We start from the raw sequence: 18476 nt of genomic DNA on the forward strand, positions 1-18476 counted from the left end.
AGGATGGTGCCGGGGGGAGGGAGGGAAGGAGGGACGGCGCTGAGCTGAGCTAAGCCGATCCCACGTGTGACGGATCTGGCTGCTTCCCCAGCCGCCTCTCCAGTGAGATCCTCCGGTAGCGGAGGGAGGAGGAGAAGGAGGAGGAGGAGGAGGAGGAGGGGGGGGAAGGGAAAAGGGGAAAGGCAACCGGCGGAGCTGAGCGGAGCCGTAGCCGGGCCGGGGGGGGCGGGTTGGGCGGGCGGGGGGGTTGCTCGGAGCGTGATCGCTGCGGGCTCCGCGCGGCCATGGAGGCGGACGGCAGCCAGGCTACCTCGGGGAGCCCCGGCGAGGCGCAGCACGACCCCGGGTGAGTCTGCGGGGAGCGGGGGCTGCGTGTCCCAGCTCTCTGGGCGTGTGTCTCTCTGGGCGTGTGTGTCCCCTCCATCCCGTCCCATCTTCCCAGCCCCCCCCCCCCCCCCCCCCGGCTCCGCGCCGCCGCGAGGTGCCCCGTCAAAATGGCCGATCCCGCACCGGCGTTCAACCCCGCTCTCTCCTCTCCCTCCTCCAGCAAGATGTTCATCGGCGGCCTCAGCTGGCAAACCTCACCAGGTAGGGACCGGCCAGCCCTCCCTCCCAGCCCCCCTTCCCCACCCCCCCCACTCCCCCCCCCCCAGCCCCGCCGCTGCCTCCCTGCCTCTCTCTGTCTCTCTCTCTCTCTCCGCAGACAGCCTTAGAGACTATTTTAGCAAATTCGGAGAAATTAGAGAGTGTATGGTCATGCGGGACCCCACCACCAAGCGCTCCAGGTAAAGGAATTACAACAAAACCCCCAAACCCAAACAAAAACAAAACAACAAAAAAATAAAAACGCCGCCCACCCGAGTCACGGTGACAAAAGTTCGCGAGTTGCCGCTGGGGCGCGTGGACGCCCCCGTCCCATCCCTGGCTCCTCGTTCCACCCTGTTCCATCCTCTCCTATTGCCCCTATCCCATCCCATCTCATCCCATTACCCCTATCCCCCATCTCACTTTATTCCTCCCTATCTCACTCCATCCTATCCCACCCGATCCCCTCTATCCCACCTTGTTCCATCCCATCTTATCACCCCTACCCCATCCCTCCATTCTATCCTATTCCCCTCCATCCCGCCCCATCCTACCCCTCTCCATCCCACCTCATCTTATTCCACTCCATCAAACCTCATCCTCTGCCTCCCATCCATCCCATCCTATCCTCTATCCCGTCCTATCCTATTCCCCATCCCACCCCTCCCCATCCTATGTCCCCTATCCCACTCCATTCTATCCCATCCCACCCCATCCTATCCCCCCCCCCCAATCCTACCCAATCCTATCCTCCTTCATCCCATCTCATCCCACCACATCCCATCCCACCCCCGTGGGGCTCTCGGGGCTGACTCCGCATCCCTCCGGCCAAGAGGAGGAATGCCAAGTGGCCGTGCAGCCAGAGAGGTACTGGGGGGGCTGCCCGACCACCTCGGAGCTTTGGGAAACGGGGTGGGTGCCAGGGAGCAGCGATTTAATTTGATGAGTTCTCTCCTTGTCTCTAGTTCTCATCATCCTCCCTCCGCCATCCCCATCCCCTCGCTCTTTGTCTCTCGCAGAGGCTTTGGGTTCGTTACGTTCGCGGATCCGGCGAGTGTAGACAAAGTCCTGGCTCAGCCCCACCACGAGCTGGACTCCAAGACGGTAGGTCCTGCGTGGGGCTCTTTGGCCCCTCGGATGTGACAGGCAGGGACGCTGCCCTCGCCCCACACCACGCTGGCTTTGTGCGGGGTGGTGTCAGGCTGTCACTGAACCGGGACTTTGCATGCTTGGGTTTTCCCCTTTTTTATTTCCTAGAGTCTGCCTTTAACTTATAAAAAGCAGTAACTTTCTTTTTTTTTTATTAAACACGAATTTACCCGCACCGGCCGATGGCTCCTCCCCCAACCTTCTATTTTATTGAGTGGTGACATTGAAAAAGAATTGTGGAGTGAAATGCAACTTTTTTTTTGGTGTTCTGCTGCGGAATGCTTTCTGCAGGGAACTTTCTGCTTCTTTTGATTGATTATTTATTTACTGGTGCGCGTGTTTCAAGGTGGGAGTGACTTACTGTCAGATCGTAAAAGCTGCTTCCAGTGTCATTTCCCAAAGTCATTTTTCAGCGAGGTCCCCCTCACCTGTGATGCCAGGGCCGTTATGAAACATAACGCGTTAATTTATGGAAAGCTACATGAGAGCTAAAGAGTAGCCGTGGTAGAGAAGCTCAAGTCCTAATTTTTTGTTGTTTCTCTAGAGCTTTTTGCTACACTCAAGTCTCCCACAGATAAGAAAAATGCTTATGAGATTGAACTGATCTTTTTTTTTTTTTAATAAATGTTATATTTGGCTTTTTTTTTCTTTCTGAAAAAAACCCCCAAACCCTGTCAATGTTTGCCTCTTGACCTCATACAGGATTTTCAGTATTGGGTCAAACAAAAGGTATCGGGTGTGTGTGGCTTTAGGCCCTGATTTTTTTTTTTTTTTCTTATGCATAAGGATGAAGTTTTCCTGCCGCTTAGTTTGTGGCAATTTTAAGCCTTGGCAAACCTGGAAGGGGAGGGGGAAGGACACTAGTAGAGGTCATTAGTGCTGTGGTGCTGGCTGGTCTGAAAAGGGTCGTGTTTTGGGAAGGGAAGGATGGTGCTGGTTTAACTGTCTGGTAGAGAGCTTCTGCTGAGCTTATCTGCTGTGTTCATTGCTGTCTTTGATAGAATGTATTCTGGATCTTAAAGGTTTTATTTCAATATGAACGTGGTGTTAGGAGGAATCCTGTCTCGGTGCTGGAATATCTTGTGTGTGCCTGTGTATATGAGATTATAGTTAAAAGAAGGCTAGAAAAGGCAGGGAGCAAACACAAGTGTCTGATTTTTTTTTTTTTTCTTAAATGTTATTTATATGAAAACAAAAAGCCCAAACCTCTTGTAGAAGCAGGTGGAATCTAGTGTTTGAATTCGACCTACAAATTCTGCTGGGCTTGTCTGAACACGTAGTCCGTGCTTTCACATGCCTTAATAATTTGATTTTAGGTTTAATCAGATATGGTAAGATAACCGATTCAACTGTGCTCCTGAGATTAAACTCACCAGACTTTTCATGTACAGCTATATTCTTGATGTGTTTTTAAAGATAAATTTAGATAAGAAGAATAAAGGCAAACAGTATCTCGAACGAGGGTTTAAAAAAAAAATCATGGGAGCACACCCTGTCATATTTCTGACTATACTTAGGTCCTCCCCCAGCTTTTCCCTCTGTTACAGTCTAGTCCCTGCAATGTATTAATTTGCTCTTCTCTGGGGGAGGGGTGAAAAGCTCAGCCAGGACAAATTTGCCTCAGTTTTGATTGTGTGATAATGATTGAATCAATCTAAATAAGTAATCGATCTTAGAATCGGTAACGCAACTTAGAAGTAAAACATAAAACTAGCCAGGCTCCCTGTCAGCTGTTTATTTGTAGACTTATTGTAGTAACTGTTCTTTAGTATAACATAGCATTTGACTCTGTTTCAACGTTCAGCACAGGAGGCAGATCGGTTGGGTATTGGCATGGAAACGTCGCTCTTGTTTACAGTTACGTTAAAAGCTTTGTTTAGGTAATGGCCATTCATATCAGAAATAGTATTATAGTCATTTCCTAGAGGACTTGTAGATACAGTAAGTAGAATTGTACCTAACTAACTAATTTTTTTTTGGTAGAAGTTTTTTTTTTCTTTTTTTGGTTGTTGTTTAAATAGTTGACAGGGAGATGCAAAAGGTATGGATTTGCCATGTTGGTTGCTAGTGTTCATCTTCAAACGCTGTCGGCGTTTATCCAAAAAGGTATTGGGAAGGAAAATTCAATGGTTCAAGAAAGGCTGTCGCTCTGGTGCAAAGAGCTTCAAGCTCTTTGAACTGACCTTCAAAAATGAATGTGTTGCTTTGGAGTTTAATGGCTCTTCCAACTTTTTACCAGTGTTGTCCTTCTGGTGGGACTGGTGTTTTTTGTTGAGAAAGCTTTCACTTCAGAAACAAATGTAGAAATGTGCACTTTTGCCTCCACCTTTGGGTATCGCTGTGGAAAATCCGTACCTGTTGTATTTCCCCAGTAGACAAATGCCTAGTCAGTGCTGAATATGTTTGTAGATGATGTTAATATCTATGAAAAGGTTAGCTTTCTAGATCAAGATTTATACTTCTTATACTTTTTGAACAATAAAGTGGCATGTAATCGCTCATTTCTCAGGTATGTCCTAAAAAAAAGATACTACATTTGTATCTGATGTAGACAAATCAGTCTATCAGTTGCACATCAAATATTTGTGCTACGTCTAATTTTGACACATTAATTGAGTAAACCTGCTTTTTAGGAGAGGCCTGTGGTTATTTATCAGTAACGGGAATATTTATCACCACAGGAATAACAATACCAAATGGAAATATCTCTTTTTCAGGGTTAGCTTGAGGGAGAAAAGCCCAACAAAACCCAAACCCAACTAATAAAGAAAGCCTCTACTTCTAAATATACCTTAACACCATCAGGGTTAGTTTCACCTGTTTGTTGTATACTCAGAGGCAACACTGAAAGGAGTCACAAGTTGCTTGGGTAAGGTAGGATCTAGTCTGTCAAAAATTCCTTTTCCTGACTCTTTATTTAGAACATGTTTGCGTGCTAAAAAACAGGTGAAATCAGCCACATGTAGCCATTTAATCGCAGTCAGTTTTAAAGATGACAATTAAGGACGGGCCATTTTTTAAAAAGGTATGATTTTTATTTACATCCAGGCATGCATCTACAGTGGTGGCTTTTTGTTTTTAAGTCATGTTTGGATGGTAGAGAAGAGTCTCTAATTTTAAAGATGACCCATGTGGAAGTTGTTTTTAAAATTGCAGAACTAGCATTTTGGAATCGCAGAGTGGACACGCTTTCTAATTCATGCAGCGCAGTTGGAGTCAGTGCTGCATCTTAAAACAAGGGAGCATGGGGTAAAACAAAGATTTTTTTTCTTCCTTTTTGTCTCTGGTCGTGTGCTTCGTTCAAGAGTACATTAGGTAACTCCTTCATGGAAAATGTTTTCTAAGAACTTGGTTTCTTCAGTTTTAAAATGCCTGTGTGTTTTGTTTGTGTTTTGCTCTCCCCTCTCCTTGCCCCTTCCCGTAAATGCCCCATCCTAGTCTTGCACTGTTCACACACGTTCTTTGGGGGTGAGCAAGCCAGATCAATTTGGCACATTGTTATGAAGGATAATCTTGTAGTCCTTTTGATGTTTTACTTTTAATAATTGACATGTGAATGATGTGACTTTGTGTTTTGCATTTCTGTTTGGCGTGGTGGTGCTAGTCAGTTGACAAAACAGAGCAGGAAAAGAAAAGAAAAACAAAGTAACCCCAAACCCAAGGAAAGGAAGGTGCAGGTGTCAAAACCAACAGCTTCAGATCTTGATCAGGCATGTTGGCCGTCGTTCTGTGCAACCTACAGAGCAAGCAGATAATGTTTAACACGCAGTTTTGATTGTAGAGGTAGCAGCCAGAGACTCATACAGAGCTCCCTGAGCACCAGTGAAGAGGATATTGCCCAGAAGGTGATGTAGGAGGTGTACAGAAGAGATGTTTTCTTCCTCTCTTCCTATCTCCCTTGCCTTGCCAACCCCCCTCAGACACTGACCCAGTGTACTGAATGATAAACCTGAGAAATGAGGGATTAATAATTCCGTGATTTAAAAAAAAAAAATAATAAATTGACAACAAAAGCTATCTTGTTGATTTCCCCTTTCTTTTTCCTCAGATTGACCCTAAAGTTGCATTTCCCCGACGAGCACAGCCTAAGGTAAGTAGGAGGATCGATAATAGGATTTTTAGGCACACAGAGAATCATTGTTGCCAGGCAGTTCAGGTTTCAAACAGGGAATTGGCAATGAAAGCTTTTAAAGCCGGAGTGCATGGCGTCTTAAGGGTATCAGCGTATGGCTGTGAAACTACAGGAGAGCTGCTTTGTGCGATATTACGTGTCTCCGCTTTAACTGTCTCCTTGCAGAGTGCTGGTCAACTGCGGCTGGCTGGGAAGCAGAGACTTCTCCAGCTCTTAGCGGGAGACTGTTGCTGCATTACTTGTGTTTGTTATGCTATTTTACGCAATATGTTTTGCGTGGTGTTTATGAAGAGCATTTGGATTAAGTGCAGACTTCAGGCTTGTTTTGAGCTGAGCTTTCAGTTCTGTGGTTGTGATGGATGGGAATATATCTCTGCCTTCATTGTTTGCAAATTTTCTTTTGTATAACTTCAGAGATGTGTTTGGAGACTAATAAGCATTGGATAGCAAGTTTATGATGAAGCTCTGAACTCTCCAGGCCATGGGGTATTCTTCTGCAAGCACAGTGGAACAATGAGGTTTAAGTCTCATTTAAGACGCTCGAGCTGTTGGGGAAGTGACCTCCTCCTTCCAGGGTGTTCTGGCTGTGGTGGGGCCGGTTTCCATGATGGGACAAAGACGATGTAGCCATGTGCAGAGGAACTTCTGTGTGCATGCTTCCAAAATACCACTGAGTGCCATTTCTTCTGCAGGAGTTGCTTGTGGAATAGAAGGGGTTGTTGGCCCCTTCTCTTTGGGCTTTGCCTAACAAAAACAACAGATAGGTTTCAAATCCAAATGTGCTGTCCATTGTATTTGAATTTTGAAAGCCAGAGGCTGAAAGAAAACTTTTATAGTTGGCTTTTTTCTTTTTTTTTTTTGTTTTTGCGGTTCTGTTGGAATAACTTAATTTAGCTGGTGAACAACATCACTTGTGTACGCTCTAATCCTCTTGGGTTCCTGCAGTATTCTATTAAAAAATGGAAAGACAAGCCTGCAGAGTTGTGGATACAAGTCAATAAAGAAAAGTGGTTTGAATTTGGTGGCAGGATGCAACTTGAACAAGTTCAACCTACCTTATTGCGTGTAGCTCCTCATGAAAGCAAGCAAATCAATAGCGTGTGGAAGCATAACGTTAAATACTGTGCAAAACATGCATCTAGGGAAAATGATGTGTAATTTAAAAACCTTAGGCATGTAGCAGGAGAAGTGGTAGGCACTTCTTTAAAAAAAAAAAAAAGAGAGAACATACCCCCAACAGCCTACTTGGATAATTTTGAACCAAACTAGTGCTGTCACATATTGAGAGGTTCTTTTTTTCATTGGATTTATCCAATAGCTAATTAGTGAATAATAGTGTGCCTGGCTTGCAAAGAGTTAATAGTTTATAGGGTTTGTGGCTCTTGGATTATGTTGTTGGATTAATGTTGTCTTTAAGATACCAGAGTTTTTGAAAGGTTTCGTCATTAAAGTATGGAGATGATCTTGCACTGTGACTGATGTGCCTTTCCCAATACCTTTTAAAGGCTTATTTACATTTTAAACTGTCTTCAGTTGCCAGTTATCTGTTTCTACAGTGTTATTTGTAAAAGTTTGTATTGCTTGCATCAGAGCTGTTAGGCTGTCCCATGTGATTTCTTCTGTAACAATTAAAAAAACCAGGGCATGTCTTATGCTGAGGATATTAGAGAGTTAAATTTTCGTGTTAAAGAATGCAAAATCGGGTCACTTTTACAAAGGAGATTTTGTTGTTCTCCACCTAGGTTTGGTGTGGGGTATTTTTTGTTTTGTTTATGGTAATGACATCTTTCAAGTGTGGAGCAAATCCTGGAACATAGGCTGGATTCCACTCTTAGCAGGAGCTTGCTCTCTCCGGAGAGGTCAGCAGTGTCTGTTTCTGCTTTTACACACTTGTCCTCTCTAAAGTGTTGGGATTTCTTCAGGGCACTTGGAAAAATTCTTAAGATTGAAAGGAACCTTATTAGGAAATCGGAGAAAATCAGATGCAATAATGAAAAGATTTGACATCAGTTATGATGAATCATTCTGGACAGCAGTTCATAATCTGGATTTTTTGTTTTCTGATTTTTAATTGGATACTGAATTAAGGTTTTAGGCTTGTGTTGTTCATTTATCCTGGTGAATGTTCACTGTTAAAATGTGACTGTTCTTTAGTCTAATTAACTACCTAATGCTCAGGTCTGCGGAGATTAATGGCAGTTAATGAAATGTCTCTGTTTCTTTAGGTGTTAGGGGAGTTTCGTTCTTCCTTCCCGGTACGTTTAGCAAAATTGGCGTTGGGCTTTTTTCAGTGATGGTCCTGGCAGTGGCTGGGTGCTGAGTGGAAGCAAGGCTGCTGGCAATTCCCTCTTCTTGTGCAGGCAGACCTTCTGGCAGCTTCCCTCAATCCATCCCCTTCCTTTGGAGCCCTTTTGACCTGCCTCGGCGCGATTAACTCTTCAGGAGGCAGCGGCTGCCTCCTTTGCCGGATCACACGCTCGCTGTGGGCTGTGGGGTCATGCTCACTTATTTGTGTGTGCACAAGAATTTATGCTGGTTCCTTCCCCCTTTCTGAGTCACTTTAATTGGCCAGTCTTTCCCTTTCAAACCGGAGCTCAGTAAAATGCTTTCTTTGGGGCTTTTTTTAACTTCTTTTCCATGACTTGACACCTCTCTGGTGATGCAAATTGGTTCCTGAGCAGGACGTGGCAGGTTGTAACAGCAAAGCATTCTTGCCTGATTTTTTTTTTAGAATGACCCTCATAGAAAATCCTCGGTGATTGCCTCCAGTGGATTACACCACGCTATGTAATCCTGCTCTCCTTGTCAAGTCCAGGATGACTTGAAGCCATTGTTTTAGGAAATTTGCTGCAGAGTTTTAACTTCTTGAGGCTGTGGTATATGGCTAGGAGGGAGATGAAAAGAGTATACGTATGCTTTCTCCCGGCTGCTGTTCCTTGATAAAAATCTGTCTCGCTTCCAAGTGCTGGAAGGCGCTTTGTAACAGTTGTTCATTTATAACTCTGCTGACTTAAAAGTCCTTAAAAAGCAGCAGCCGGGGTGGAGGGAGTAGTTTTGTATCCCTTTTTGAATACTGAAGACTACGATAATTTGACTTTTCAGTATACATAGCCTGTCGGTTCTGACATTACCTGCTGTATTAGGTTGGAGAAGCTTTATCAAATTTAGGTTGTTCATTAGATGTTTTCAAATGTAAGCAATTTCCACCCTCATTCCCCTGCCTTGGGGATCTAGTTAAAAAGAAAACAAACCTGAAGAGCGAAAGGACAACAACCTCAGTCCATGGAGAAGCTTTTTGGCCATGAAAATACCTTCATGTAACTTACTGGTATAGAGATTTGGATGCTTCGTCGTGCAAAGCCACGTATGAAACAGAAGCAGATAACTGTAAACTTTGACTGAAGTTTTAGGGCGGCTACCCACTGTGTCTCTTGTGCTCGGATTCCTCCAGGATGGGACTGTGGTGCCTATTCTTCCTGGCACTTACTCCAGGGGTGTAACGCATGTGGTTGGAAGCTGCTACAGCAAGTCAACAAGCTGGAACTACCTGTAGTAATGAGACCTGCTGACTGTGGGCTGTACCCTGCTCTATCGGTGACTCCTCTGTAACGTAGGCAAGCCAGCTCCTGCTGCTGGCTACCAGGGCTACTCCAGTGGCTCGGTGCGTGGTGCTGATGACCCAGGGCAGGCAGTGGTGGTTGTAATTTGGGATCTAATCTCTCTGGGTTGGATACGGGATTCTGGCAACCATTTGGTCACAAAATAGCAAAAGAACTTTATTTGGAAGCCTTTTGTCGGATAATCGGATGGTGATGCTGAATACTGATGTTACTATTAGATATATTTTTATTCTAATGGAGGACAGGGCAGAACCGATAACTGATTCTGGCATCTCTGTGCTGCAGGCAGCCCCTGTATCTGCACACTGTGCGTACCTTGTCTGTGGCCTGGCTGGTTTCCTGTCTGGCCAGGCACGCGGACTGTAAGAGGTGCAGTTGTGCACATCTGTTCCTCCTTCTCCGGTGAAAAACAGAGCATCAACAACTCTCCTTTCATTCGAGTCGCCCCTGGTTAAACCCACGTGAACCTGGCTGTTCCAGAGCAGCAAATGGAGGGCATGCCCTTTTGGAATAACACCCAGGCTAACCTGGGATATTTTTTTAAAAAGTAACCAGTGCATTTGGATGTCTGATTCCAATTAAGTTAACTGTGGGTGGGGTGTCTGTGTCCCTTGGCTGCCTGATAAGTGTGAGCCAGAGTAGCAGAGAGAGATTTTGTTCCAAAGCAAATGATGGACCTTGAAAATCAAGAGTTCTGTTGTTTGTTTCCTCCCCTGCTTCTGCCTGTAAACTCCTCCAGGTTAGTCCCACTACTTCCCATCTTATTTTAAGTATTGCCTAGACTTTGAAGTCTTTTTCGAAAGAATGTGAACTGAACATGCTAGCAGAACTGAAGGTTCTTCCTTTCCTGCCACCCTTCCTTCCCCACTGTGTTGTAAAGAGCAGCAAGGTCAGGCCTGTTCCCTATGTTTTCTCTCTCTTTTTTTTTTTTTCTTTTAAAATTCTCCTGCAGGTCTGGATGGAGTAAGGGAGGAAGTATTTCCTGTTCTTGGCTTTGGGCATGAATGTGTACCTTAATAATATCATTATATCTTCTGCATACCAAGTAATATGACCAGACGGTATGGGATTTTTTTTTTTTTTTGGTGGTTGAAGGCCAATGTTCAGCTGTCTTGTTCAGCCAGCCTTGACGTAGATCTCTTGTCCAAGCTAAGCTGCTCCTAGAATTTGTCTCCCTCTGGTATCCAATGGTCAAATGGAAAGGTCAGTGAGTCTGAGTCTTGGCTAATCAACCCAAGTCTTCTCAGGGTAGCAGAGGATCTGGGTTTTGAAAGCCATTGTTCTTGAGCTCAGATGCTTGCTCTCTGTGATCTGTTTGAGGCAGATCTGTTCTTGGGTGCTGGCAGCACAGAGGAAAATGTGGCTGTGCAAGCCCTTCGATGGAGTGCAGTAAGTTTTGTCAGGAGCAAAAGCTGAGCTGGATTTTTGTGATTTGGTTGGTTTTTGGAGTTGTAAACATTTATTTCTTCTCCCGAGCCACTCAGGTAGATTGTTCACATTGTCCTTAATCTCCACAGACTTGTACTAGTGTAAAATGCATGTATTTCCATTACCATTGCCTAAGGACATCTTTCATGTTAGGAATTGTCCTGATGAACTTCCCTTCCCTTTGACTTATTGCTAACTAAAAATTAAAATTGAACATCATCTAACTTGAGGGGTTTATTTTGGTCTTTTTTTTTGTTTTTTTATTTTTTTATAGGGGATTCTACGTTCCCTGTGCTTTTCTGTGTTGGATTGTTTTTAATGACATCTACCGGCTAACTTTTCTGCACTAAGACCTTGCTGCTTGGATGTGTCAGGCGAGGGTCTGAAATGAGGGAAAGGGAAATGGAAGGGTCAGGGAAATGGAAAAAAAGCAGCATGCTAACACCCCTGTGTGTTCCTCTCTGCTTCCAGATTGAGTGCATCTCGTCTGCAAAGTGCTGAGCCTTTATCAGCCCGGGGGTAGGTCTACTAATGACTGATCTAAAACCATCAAATTCATTTATTTGTCACTGCCAGTGACAGGCCAGTTAATGCTAATGGATTCTTTTTTTAGCCTGTTAACTCTGGCGATAGTCTCGTAAATGTTGTGAAATCCAAAGCATTAAGGGAACTTGTAACTTATTTTTAGAGGAGAGCTATTGAAACAGGGTAATGTGGTGTGTGTACATCGAGGTGTATGCTATATTGAGAAGGAAAAAGAAAACTCCTGTGTATGTTTTAATGAAATAGAGGTCTTCGCTGTTCGTAATAGTTATTTGACTTTTCAATTGTATTTTAGTGTTCTCTTTAAACGCATTTTGGGTCATGCTATAAAGGGAGGAGAAGCTGTAAATAGAGCCAGTCATCTTAGAAAAAAATGGCTTGTTTCAGAAAATGGTTCATCTGCAGGGCCTGAATCTTCTCTGTCCCTATTGTGCGAAAGCACTTAAGCATATACTTAAGTTGGCGTAAGCATGTGGGTAAGTGCTTTGCTGAATCAGGATGGACTAAAAGCACATTATTAAATGCTTTGTTGAACAGTGGAGCCTGTAGCAGAAAAAGATTAAAAGATTATTTTGTGTGTTTGACAGTACTTTCTATGCAGTCAGTCCCATCACTTCTTTTTCAGAGACAGACAGTTTCATCTCTCTCTCATTTCCCCCCCCTCCACCAGAGGATCTCACTCAAAAGAAAATATTAATCTGCTGTTTCCTCAAAAAAGTGATTGCAAGGTCAGTGTAGCGTCAGACTTAAAAAAAATAATCGTTGTCTAAGCCTAATTTAGTCTCTAGCCCTGCAATCACAGATTCTATTTGCCTTAGTCACTGGAATAATTCTGTAACTATGTGAATAGTGTTCAACGTGGCTTAGGTTTGTAAGATATTATTGCTGTAGAAATTGTGGTTTGCTGAGTAATTTGAAAGTTAATGTGAACCTCCGTAGTCAGATCAGCATGCGGTATTAATAAGTTACTTCTAAACGTTGGTATTTTGCTGCTCTCCTGTTGAAAATATTTCCTTTATTTTTTGAGTGCAGAGAAAATCTGAGGAACGTTGGGACATTCTTCTCCCCTGCTCAGTCATTCCTCGTGCTGGGACATCTGCAGCTGGGTGCATTATTGTGACTGAGTAGGCTTAATTTCGGTATTAAGATTATTACTTGGGAGCTTTATATTATAAAGAAAGGCTCTACCCTGCTAAGACTTAAGCAGTTCTACACACGAGGAACAGTTCCAGAGACCTCAGCAAGCACATTAAATGCGGACGAGGCTTCTTAATGTATTGGTGAAGTGTATATGGCAAGAAAGGCGAAGGAAAAGAAGTATTGACAGCAGCAGAAAGCATCGTTCCCTCTGCCCTTCCCTCCCCCCAGCCAAGACTTGCATTAATTTCCCATTGACTCTGATGTACAATAGGGAAGAAGTTTCAAGCTGACTAAAGGGGCAAAGGTCCAAGAAAGCTGCTGTAGCAAGAGCTGATGCGGAGTGACAGTAATGAGGTGGCCTGGCAGGTGGGAGGGAGAATGGTGGGGTGGGGGAAAGAAAGTAATATGTGGTGAATTAAGTAGTTCCCAGGGTCTGAAGTTAAGTCCTGTTGGTTTTATTTTCCTCTCTATAACTACAAGATGTGGCTGGAGCAAGGCCTCCTTGGCTGAGAACCTGAACAAGGTTCTGGTGCAGCTCTGGTTGTCTTGGTTCAGGGCTGGGTCTTCGGGAGGATATGGAATTCTTCTGTAGTGTCCTCAGACTTGCACTGTGCTGTTTCAGTTTGTGCGTTAGTATTCCTGACACTGAGCTCATCTTTGTGTTGTTCTGTGGGTCAGTTTTGCATCAAAGTGAAGGTGGGGAGTAGAGGGTGAAAATGTGTTTTGAAAATGTGGTTTATTTAGAAGAGGGACTTCAGCTTCTTAAATGCTGGTAGAAACAGAATGCCTGCTAGATAGAGAAGTAGTAGAGGGTTTTTTTAACAACTGCTGAATACACGTTGTTCAGGAATCTTCCTGAAGGGTAATTTGGTGTGGTGTGTAAAGAGGTTACAAGGAGCTAAGTGCTTGTCCGAAGTATCTGTATCCGTAATTCCCACTGGACTGAGAGGTATCGCTCAAGTTGGAGGCTTGGTTTGTGGCAAATGTTTGTCAGATATAAACCCTCAGCACTCGCAGAAGGTTTGCTGTTTGTTGCACTGCTGTGAAAAGGTATTGCTGAAGGGGACATGTCTAGTGATTTTTCTGCAGTGCTTACTGAAAGAGTGAAACTTCTGTGTAGTTTTCCGTCTGACCATGCTATCAATCATTTATGTTTGGAGATGCAGCGGAGCTATTCCTGCTCTGAGACTGAGCTGTCCACAGAGCCCGACACATACACTGAGCATTTATCCTTTCGCTAAAAGTTTGTGAACTGTTGTAAATGAGTATAAAGATGTTCATTTGCTGGTGAGATTTGCCTTCTTCTGGTGTTGTGTTTGGCAGACCTACGAAGCCTATAGCAGCACTGTGCGCTCAGTCAGTTGTGGAAGGGAACAGAAAACATTGAAAACTAATCTGAAGTTAATGCTGAGATGTGAAATATGGTAGGAATTTTCGAAGGACACAGAAGTATCTCCCAGCCTTTTGGTGTGGGGCTGATGCCAGCCATCCTGTGGGATGGTGTGTGGCCATTGCCTTGTCCTGTGGATCTCTGGAAGGTCTTTTATGCAAGTCTTGAGTGAGCCTTGCTGAGACAACTATGGCAACAGAAGTCTGCTTCTTGTGGCTGGGGCTCCTGCTCCTCAAAAGGTCTCAGGTATAGGGAGTTTGGAGGTTTTTTTGATTGCTGTATTTGTACTAGGCAGCTCACCTTCCTCCCCAGTTGCTTTCTGTAGCTCAGCTTTGTAACCCCAGCCCTGGATGGTGGCCTGCTGAATGTGCAGCATACCTGAAATTTGAACTCTAGCCTGTAGAAGTAGCACTTGGTGAAAAAGCCCCCTGCAAAACCTACTGTGATAACATCCCAGGACCACTGTCAGCTGGGTCTGGCCACTTTGGTAAGCACAGTCTTGCCATCGCTAAGAGATTGGTCTTTGTTGATGTAGCATATGGGTACCTACATTAAGACCCTGATGAGGGTGGTACTGACGCTGCCCTTGAGCCTGGAGAGGCAAGAGCTGGAGGGGAAAAAAGGGCAGCAGGGGATTTCAGCATGGCAGAGAACACAGCATGGCAGAGAACACAGCGTGGCAGAGAACACAGCTGTTTTGATGCCCAGGTTTGGTACCGCAAAGTAAACGGCCACCTCTGTCTGAAGGAGATGTTGGCAGCATCCCTGAGCGTTGGGAAGGAAGTGTCTGAAGTAAAACGGTATCATATGCTGCCAGTTCCTCATGTGACTCGTCTTTGAGGGGTTAAACTGAGGTTATTTTTTTTTGTTGTTTTTAACGTCTTCTGATTGGAAAATTTGTAAGGGAGGCCCTGACTGGAGTGCCAGCGCAGGTTGTAACTGCTGAGTCCTGGTGTTCGTGCTGTACGCTGGGGTTTCCGAACAGCAGCGATGGGGTAAGGTTTTGGGAAGGGGGAAGTGAGATAAGGATACCAGGCCACAGAGTGTGAAAGGTAGTTTGTGATATGAATTATGGCTAATGCCGGTCACATGGTGGCTACAAACCAGCGGGGCGGGGCTGAGAGGCACAGGGGAGGGAGAGCGGCGGTGGATTTCAGTGGGCTCAGCCGCACGTTGCAGTGCAGAGTTGCTCCCGGTGCCCTCAGTAACGAGAGGAGAGGAGGAAGCATGCTAAACTGCAGGTGTCCTGGAGTCTCTCCGCCTTCAGATAAGCGTTGGCTCCTCTCTTCCCCGCAGAGCTGGGCGCTCAGCCATGCCGGACGCTCCTCCGCCCCCATGGTCCAGCTCCTGGAAGCCAGCTTTCTCCTTTGTGCTGCAGGACCATACCCGTTTCTCTCTGTGTGGCCCGTCATTCCTCCCTTTTGGAGCTTGGAGGGATGGCTGTGGCAGTTCCTCTGGTTTATGCAGATGAGGAGTGTGTTCTAACGTGCTTCCAGTGGAAGCACGGTACTGGAGAGAGGCTGCACTCTACTTGTGTGCCTCTGTTACCCCTCTGCCTGCTGAGTGGGGATTTCCTGCCTTTGCTGGCCTGGGATCCCAGGGGTATGTGGATGGCAGTGAAAAACACCTGGAGAGAGTCTCCTGCCACAGTACCTTTGTGCTTTAAATTCTTGACTCACTTAATCCTGTGCTGTGATCAAAGCAGCAGGTTATGCGTGCAGTGTGCCTGGCTGCTTATGTATGAAGAGGGAGTTGTGATCATCTTGTGTGATATTTATATTTTTTTCCCCCCTTCTTTTTTCATCTGGTTATATCCTCTGTGTCATTAATCTTCCAGATCAAATACAATGATAGTTGAAAGTCCTCCATAGTTGTGATTCCTCCAAAGTTTTGTGAGCATGGCTTTGATTTTGTGGTATTATCAGAAGTCAGTTTAGATTTCTGGACTTCACTTTAGTAGGTATCTCCATTGGATATTTTAGTAGGGGCATTTCTCTTCTCTTCCAATCTAGTATGTGTATGCAAGAGGAAAAAAACAAAATATAGAGTAGAAAAAAAAATCCAGCAATTTAGTTACCAGTCCAAAAGCTTTAATGCTGAAGAGCCATGAAGAAACTTTATTGGAACTATAATTGCAGCCATAAGCAGTGATTATCTGTCTTCATGCTTTTATGGTCCCCATCACTGTCATCTGAACACATGAAGCTGATGAGAGTGTGTGCAGAACATTATTCAGCTGATGCTGTGTAACCCTGATCTCTTGCAATATGTGGACAGTGAAATAAAGTGTTAATTCATCTGAAAATGATTGGGGAAGAAAAAGATGGGAGAGGACAAATATCCTTGCAGGAAATATTAACCTTATTTCATCCAGCTTGCAGCTGAAGGAATGCAGTCGACAGGGTAAGCACTTTGTATGGATGTGGTTAAAAGAACTTCTGTTTCTTAATGTTCTTAGAGGTCTTTGGCAGGTGCAGCCCTTCATGTTTGGAGGGTGCCTCCTTTTGTTTCCTAAAATGTTCCGAATTCGCTGCAGCTGGGAGAAGGAAAACAGCACCTGTTTGTTTTGTGTTCCCAAGAACTAGAGATTGTTGGATCCAGGCAGACAAATGGATGCTGCCAAACGTTTCTTGAGGTGGAACGGGGATCAGAGAGCAAGTCCTGAAATGCTTGGCCTGATTATTGGTGCTGGTTATGCAGGTGAAAACGTGTTCTGGGCTGTAAGGAGGCAGAGAGAGGAAGAGGTAATTTGGTGGTTGTATGTGGGATTCTTTTCCTGCTGCTTGGTGGGCCTAAAGATCTGAGCTCCTCAGTATTAACAATCTAGTAGTTTCTGGTGAAGTCACTGGGTGCTTCAGAGGACTGCGTTCATGACGTGGTGCTGCTCTGCAGAAGGGCAGCTTGCTCTGTGGGTGCAGTTGAGTGACTGAACCTAACACGATGTTCCTCAACCATCATCTGGTGCCCATTTTGCAAGGAGGCTTTTATGTCTCCACTGCCCTTAGAAATGTTGAGTGAGATACTCTGTGCCGCTCGGCAGCCAGAGTGAAAGGAGCAGTTCGTGCAGAGCTCTGGCAGTTTGCGTTGAGGTTAGCAATCCCAACACAGGCACAGGCTTAAAGGGCTGGAGTTTACTCGGTCCAGGCCAGTGCTGGCTGTCTTTTCTGCCTCTTGCTTTCTTGCTGTTGGTGCGTTTCAGGCAGGTGTGTTCCTTGTCTGAAGAATATTCCTAAGCCAGATGATTTCTCATTGCGATCACCTGTCCTGAGTTACTGGGGAGTCTGGGGAAGAAATGAGGTAGGAGCCAAGAGATCATAGGACTTCTAACAAACGGTATGTGAATCGTCCAGGGCTAAGTTTAGGCCTTAAGAAGGTAACTGGTTTGTTTACAGTTTTTGGGTAAGGGAGGTGCTTACTGGACAGGAAACTGGTTATATTTTTTTTTCCTTTTTTCCTGAAGTTTGTTGGCAAAACCCCAGCTATTTTGAAGCAGGAGAACAGATGCAGAGTAATCAAAAACCTTTTAAATCTCTTTTTATTTGTTGTAGTACTGAATTAGGACCAGGTAAAAACCACAACTGAGCATGTATGCTTTTGGTGGACTTTGCTGAATTTCTCAGTGATGATTGTCTTTGCTTCTTTGAACTTAGCAGGAGTTAACCACTGACTTCTGTTAGAGGAGGTCAAAGCAAAGCTCCTAAATTGTATAATACACTAAAGGCTATTTAAAAAACAAACCCAGAAAACTGCTAGTGAAGTACCTAGGTACACAGAGAAGTAGGTAATGCAGTTTTTGGAGATGTGTGCGTACCTGTTCTCTGTTTGGAATCAAAATGAGATTGTCGGTTTTGAAAGTTTCTGGTCTTCATCTTAGTGAGGTGCCAATGAAAAACTTGTTCTTGGAAAAGTTTTATTAAAAATGTAGTTGAAAGTCTGTGGGACACGCATTCCTGGAGACATCAGTATCCTACTTCCACAGAAGGTGTGCTTGCTGAAATGACCTAAACTAGTTCAAGTCTGACCCTTATTCTTATCATATGGAGATGAGGTGAGCGATTGTCATCACCCTTGTTTTACGGATGTGGGAAACAGAAGTGCAGCTCACGTGTTTTGCAATAATAAAACAGTGGAAATCGCTGGTGCCCTGAGAGAGGGCTATTCCAAACCCAATGTGGTGCTGAGCCTGCATCCACAGCACCACATGTTTCCAAGTGATGGTGAAGAGAGGAGATGCGGCATTCGAGAAGCTGACATGCCAGCTGCGCTATGGTCAGTGCCGTGTGAGTAACTCTGTGTTTTCTTCAATCCCCACAAGGTGACGAAGCCGTGTGCGAAGATTGCCTTAGTGTTGCGTCATTGGAGACAGCAGTGACTCAGTCATGAAAACCTTCTGCGCACGGCTTTTGTAGCTAATACTGGCTTATTAGGAACAGTTGTAGAGAACGGGCCTGGTTTCACTGGGCATTTGAAGCATCTTAGGAATGATGCT

General features: G+C 44.7%; 1 protein-coding gene across 24 annotated transcripts in view; it reads left to right on the plus strand.

The window, feature by feature from the left end:
- Positions 1–242: 242 nt before the first annotated feature.
- Positions 243–18476, plus strand: part of MSI2 (musashi RNA binding protein 2) — a 250360-nt gene continuing 232126 nt past the window's right edge. For all 24 annotated transcript variants that reach the window (XR_011338955.1, XR_011338956.1, XR_011338959.1 and 21 more), the window contains exons 1-5: positions 243–346; positions 548–588; positions 704–785; positions 1605–1689; positions 5783–5824. Coding sequence is in view for 18 of the 24 variants with exons in the window: in XM_069874417.1 (XP_069730518.1) it covers positions 285–346; positions 548–588; positions 704–785; positions 1605–1689; positions 5783–5824 (312 nt within the window). In the remaining 6 variants the exon portion in view is untranslated. The remainder of the gene's footprint in view (positions 347–547; positions 589–703; positions 786–1604; positions 1690–5782; positions 5825–18476) is intronic.

Source organism: Phaenicophaeus curvirostris, chromosome 21 (genome assembly GCF_032191515.1).
Source record: "Phaenicophaeus curvirostris isolate KB17595 chromosome 21, BPBGC_Pcur_1.0, whole genome shotgun sequence".
NCBI classification, from domain to species: domain Eukaryota; kingdom Metazoa; phylum Chordata; class Aves; order Cuculiformes; family Cuculidae; genus Phaenicophaeus; species Phaenicophaeus curvirostris.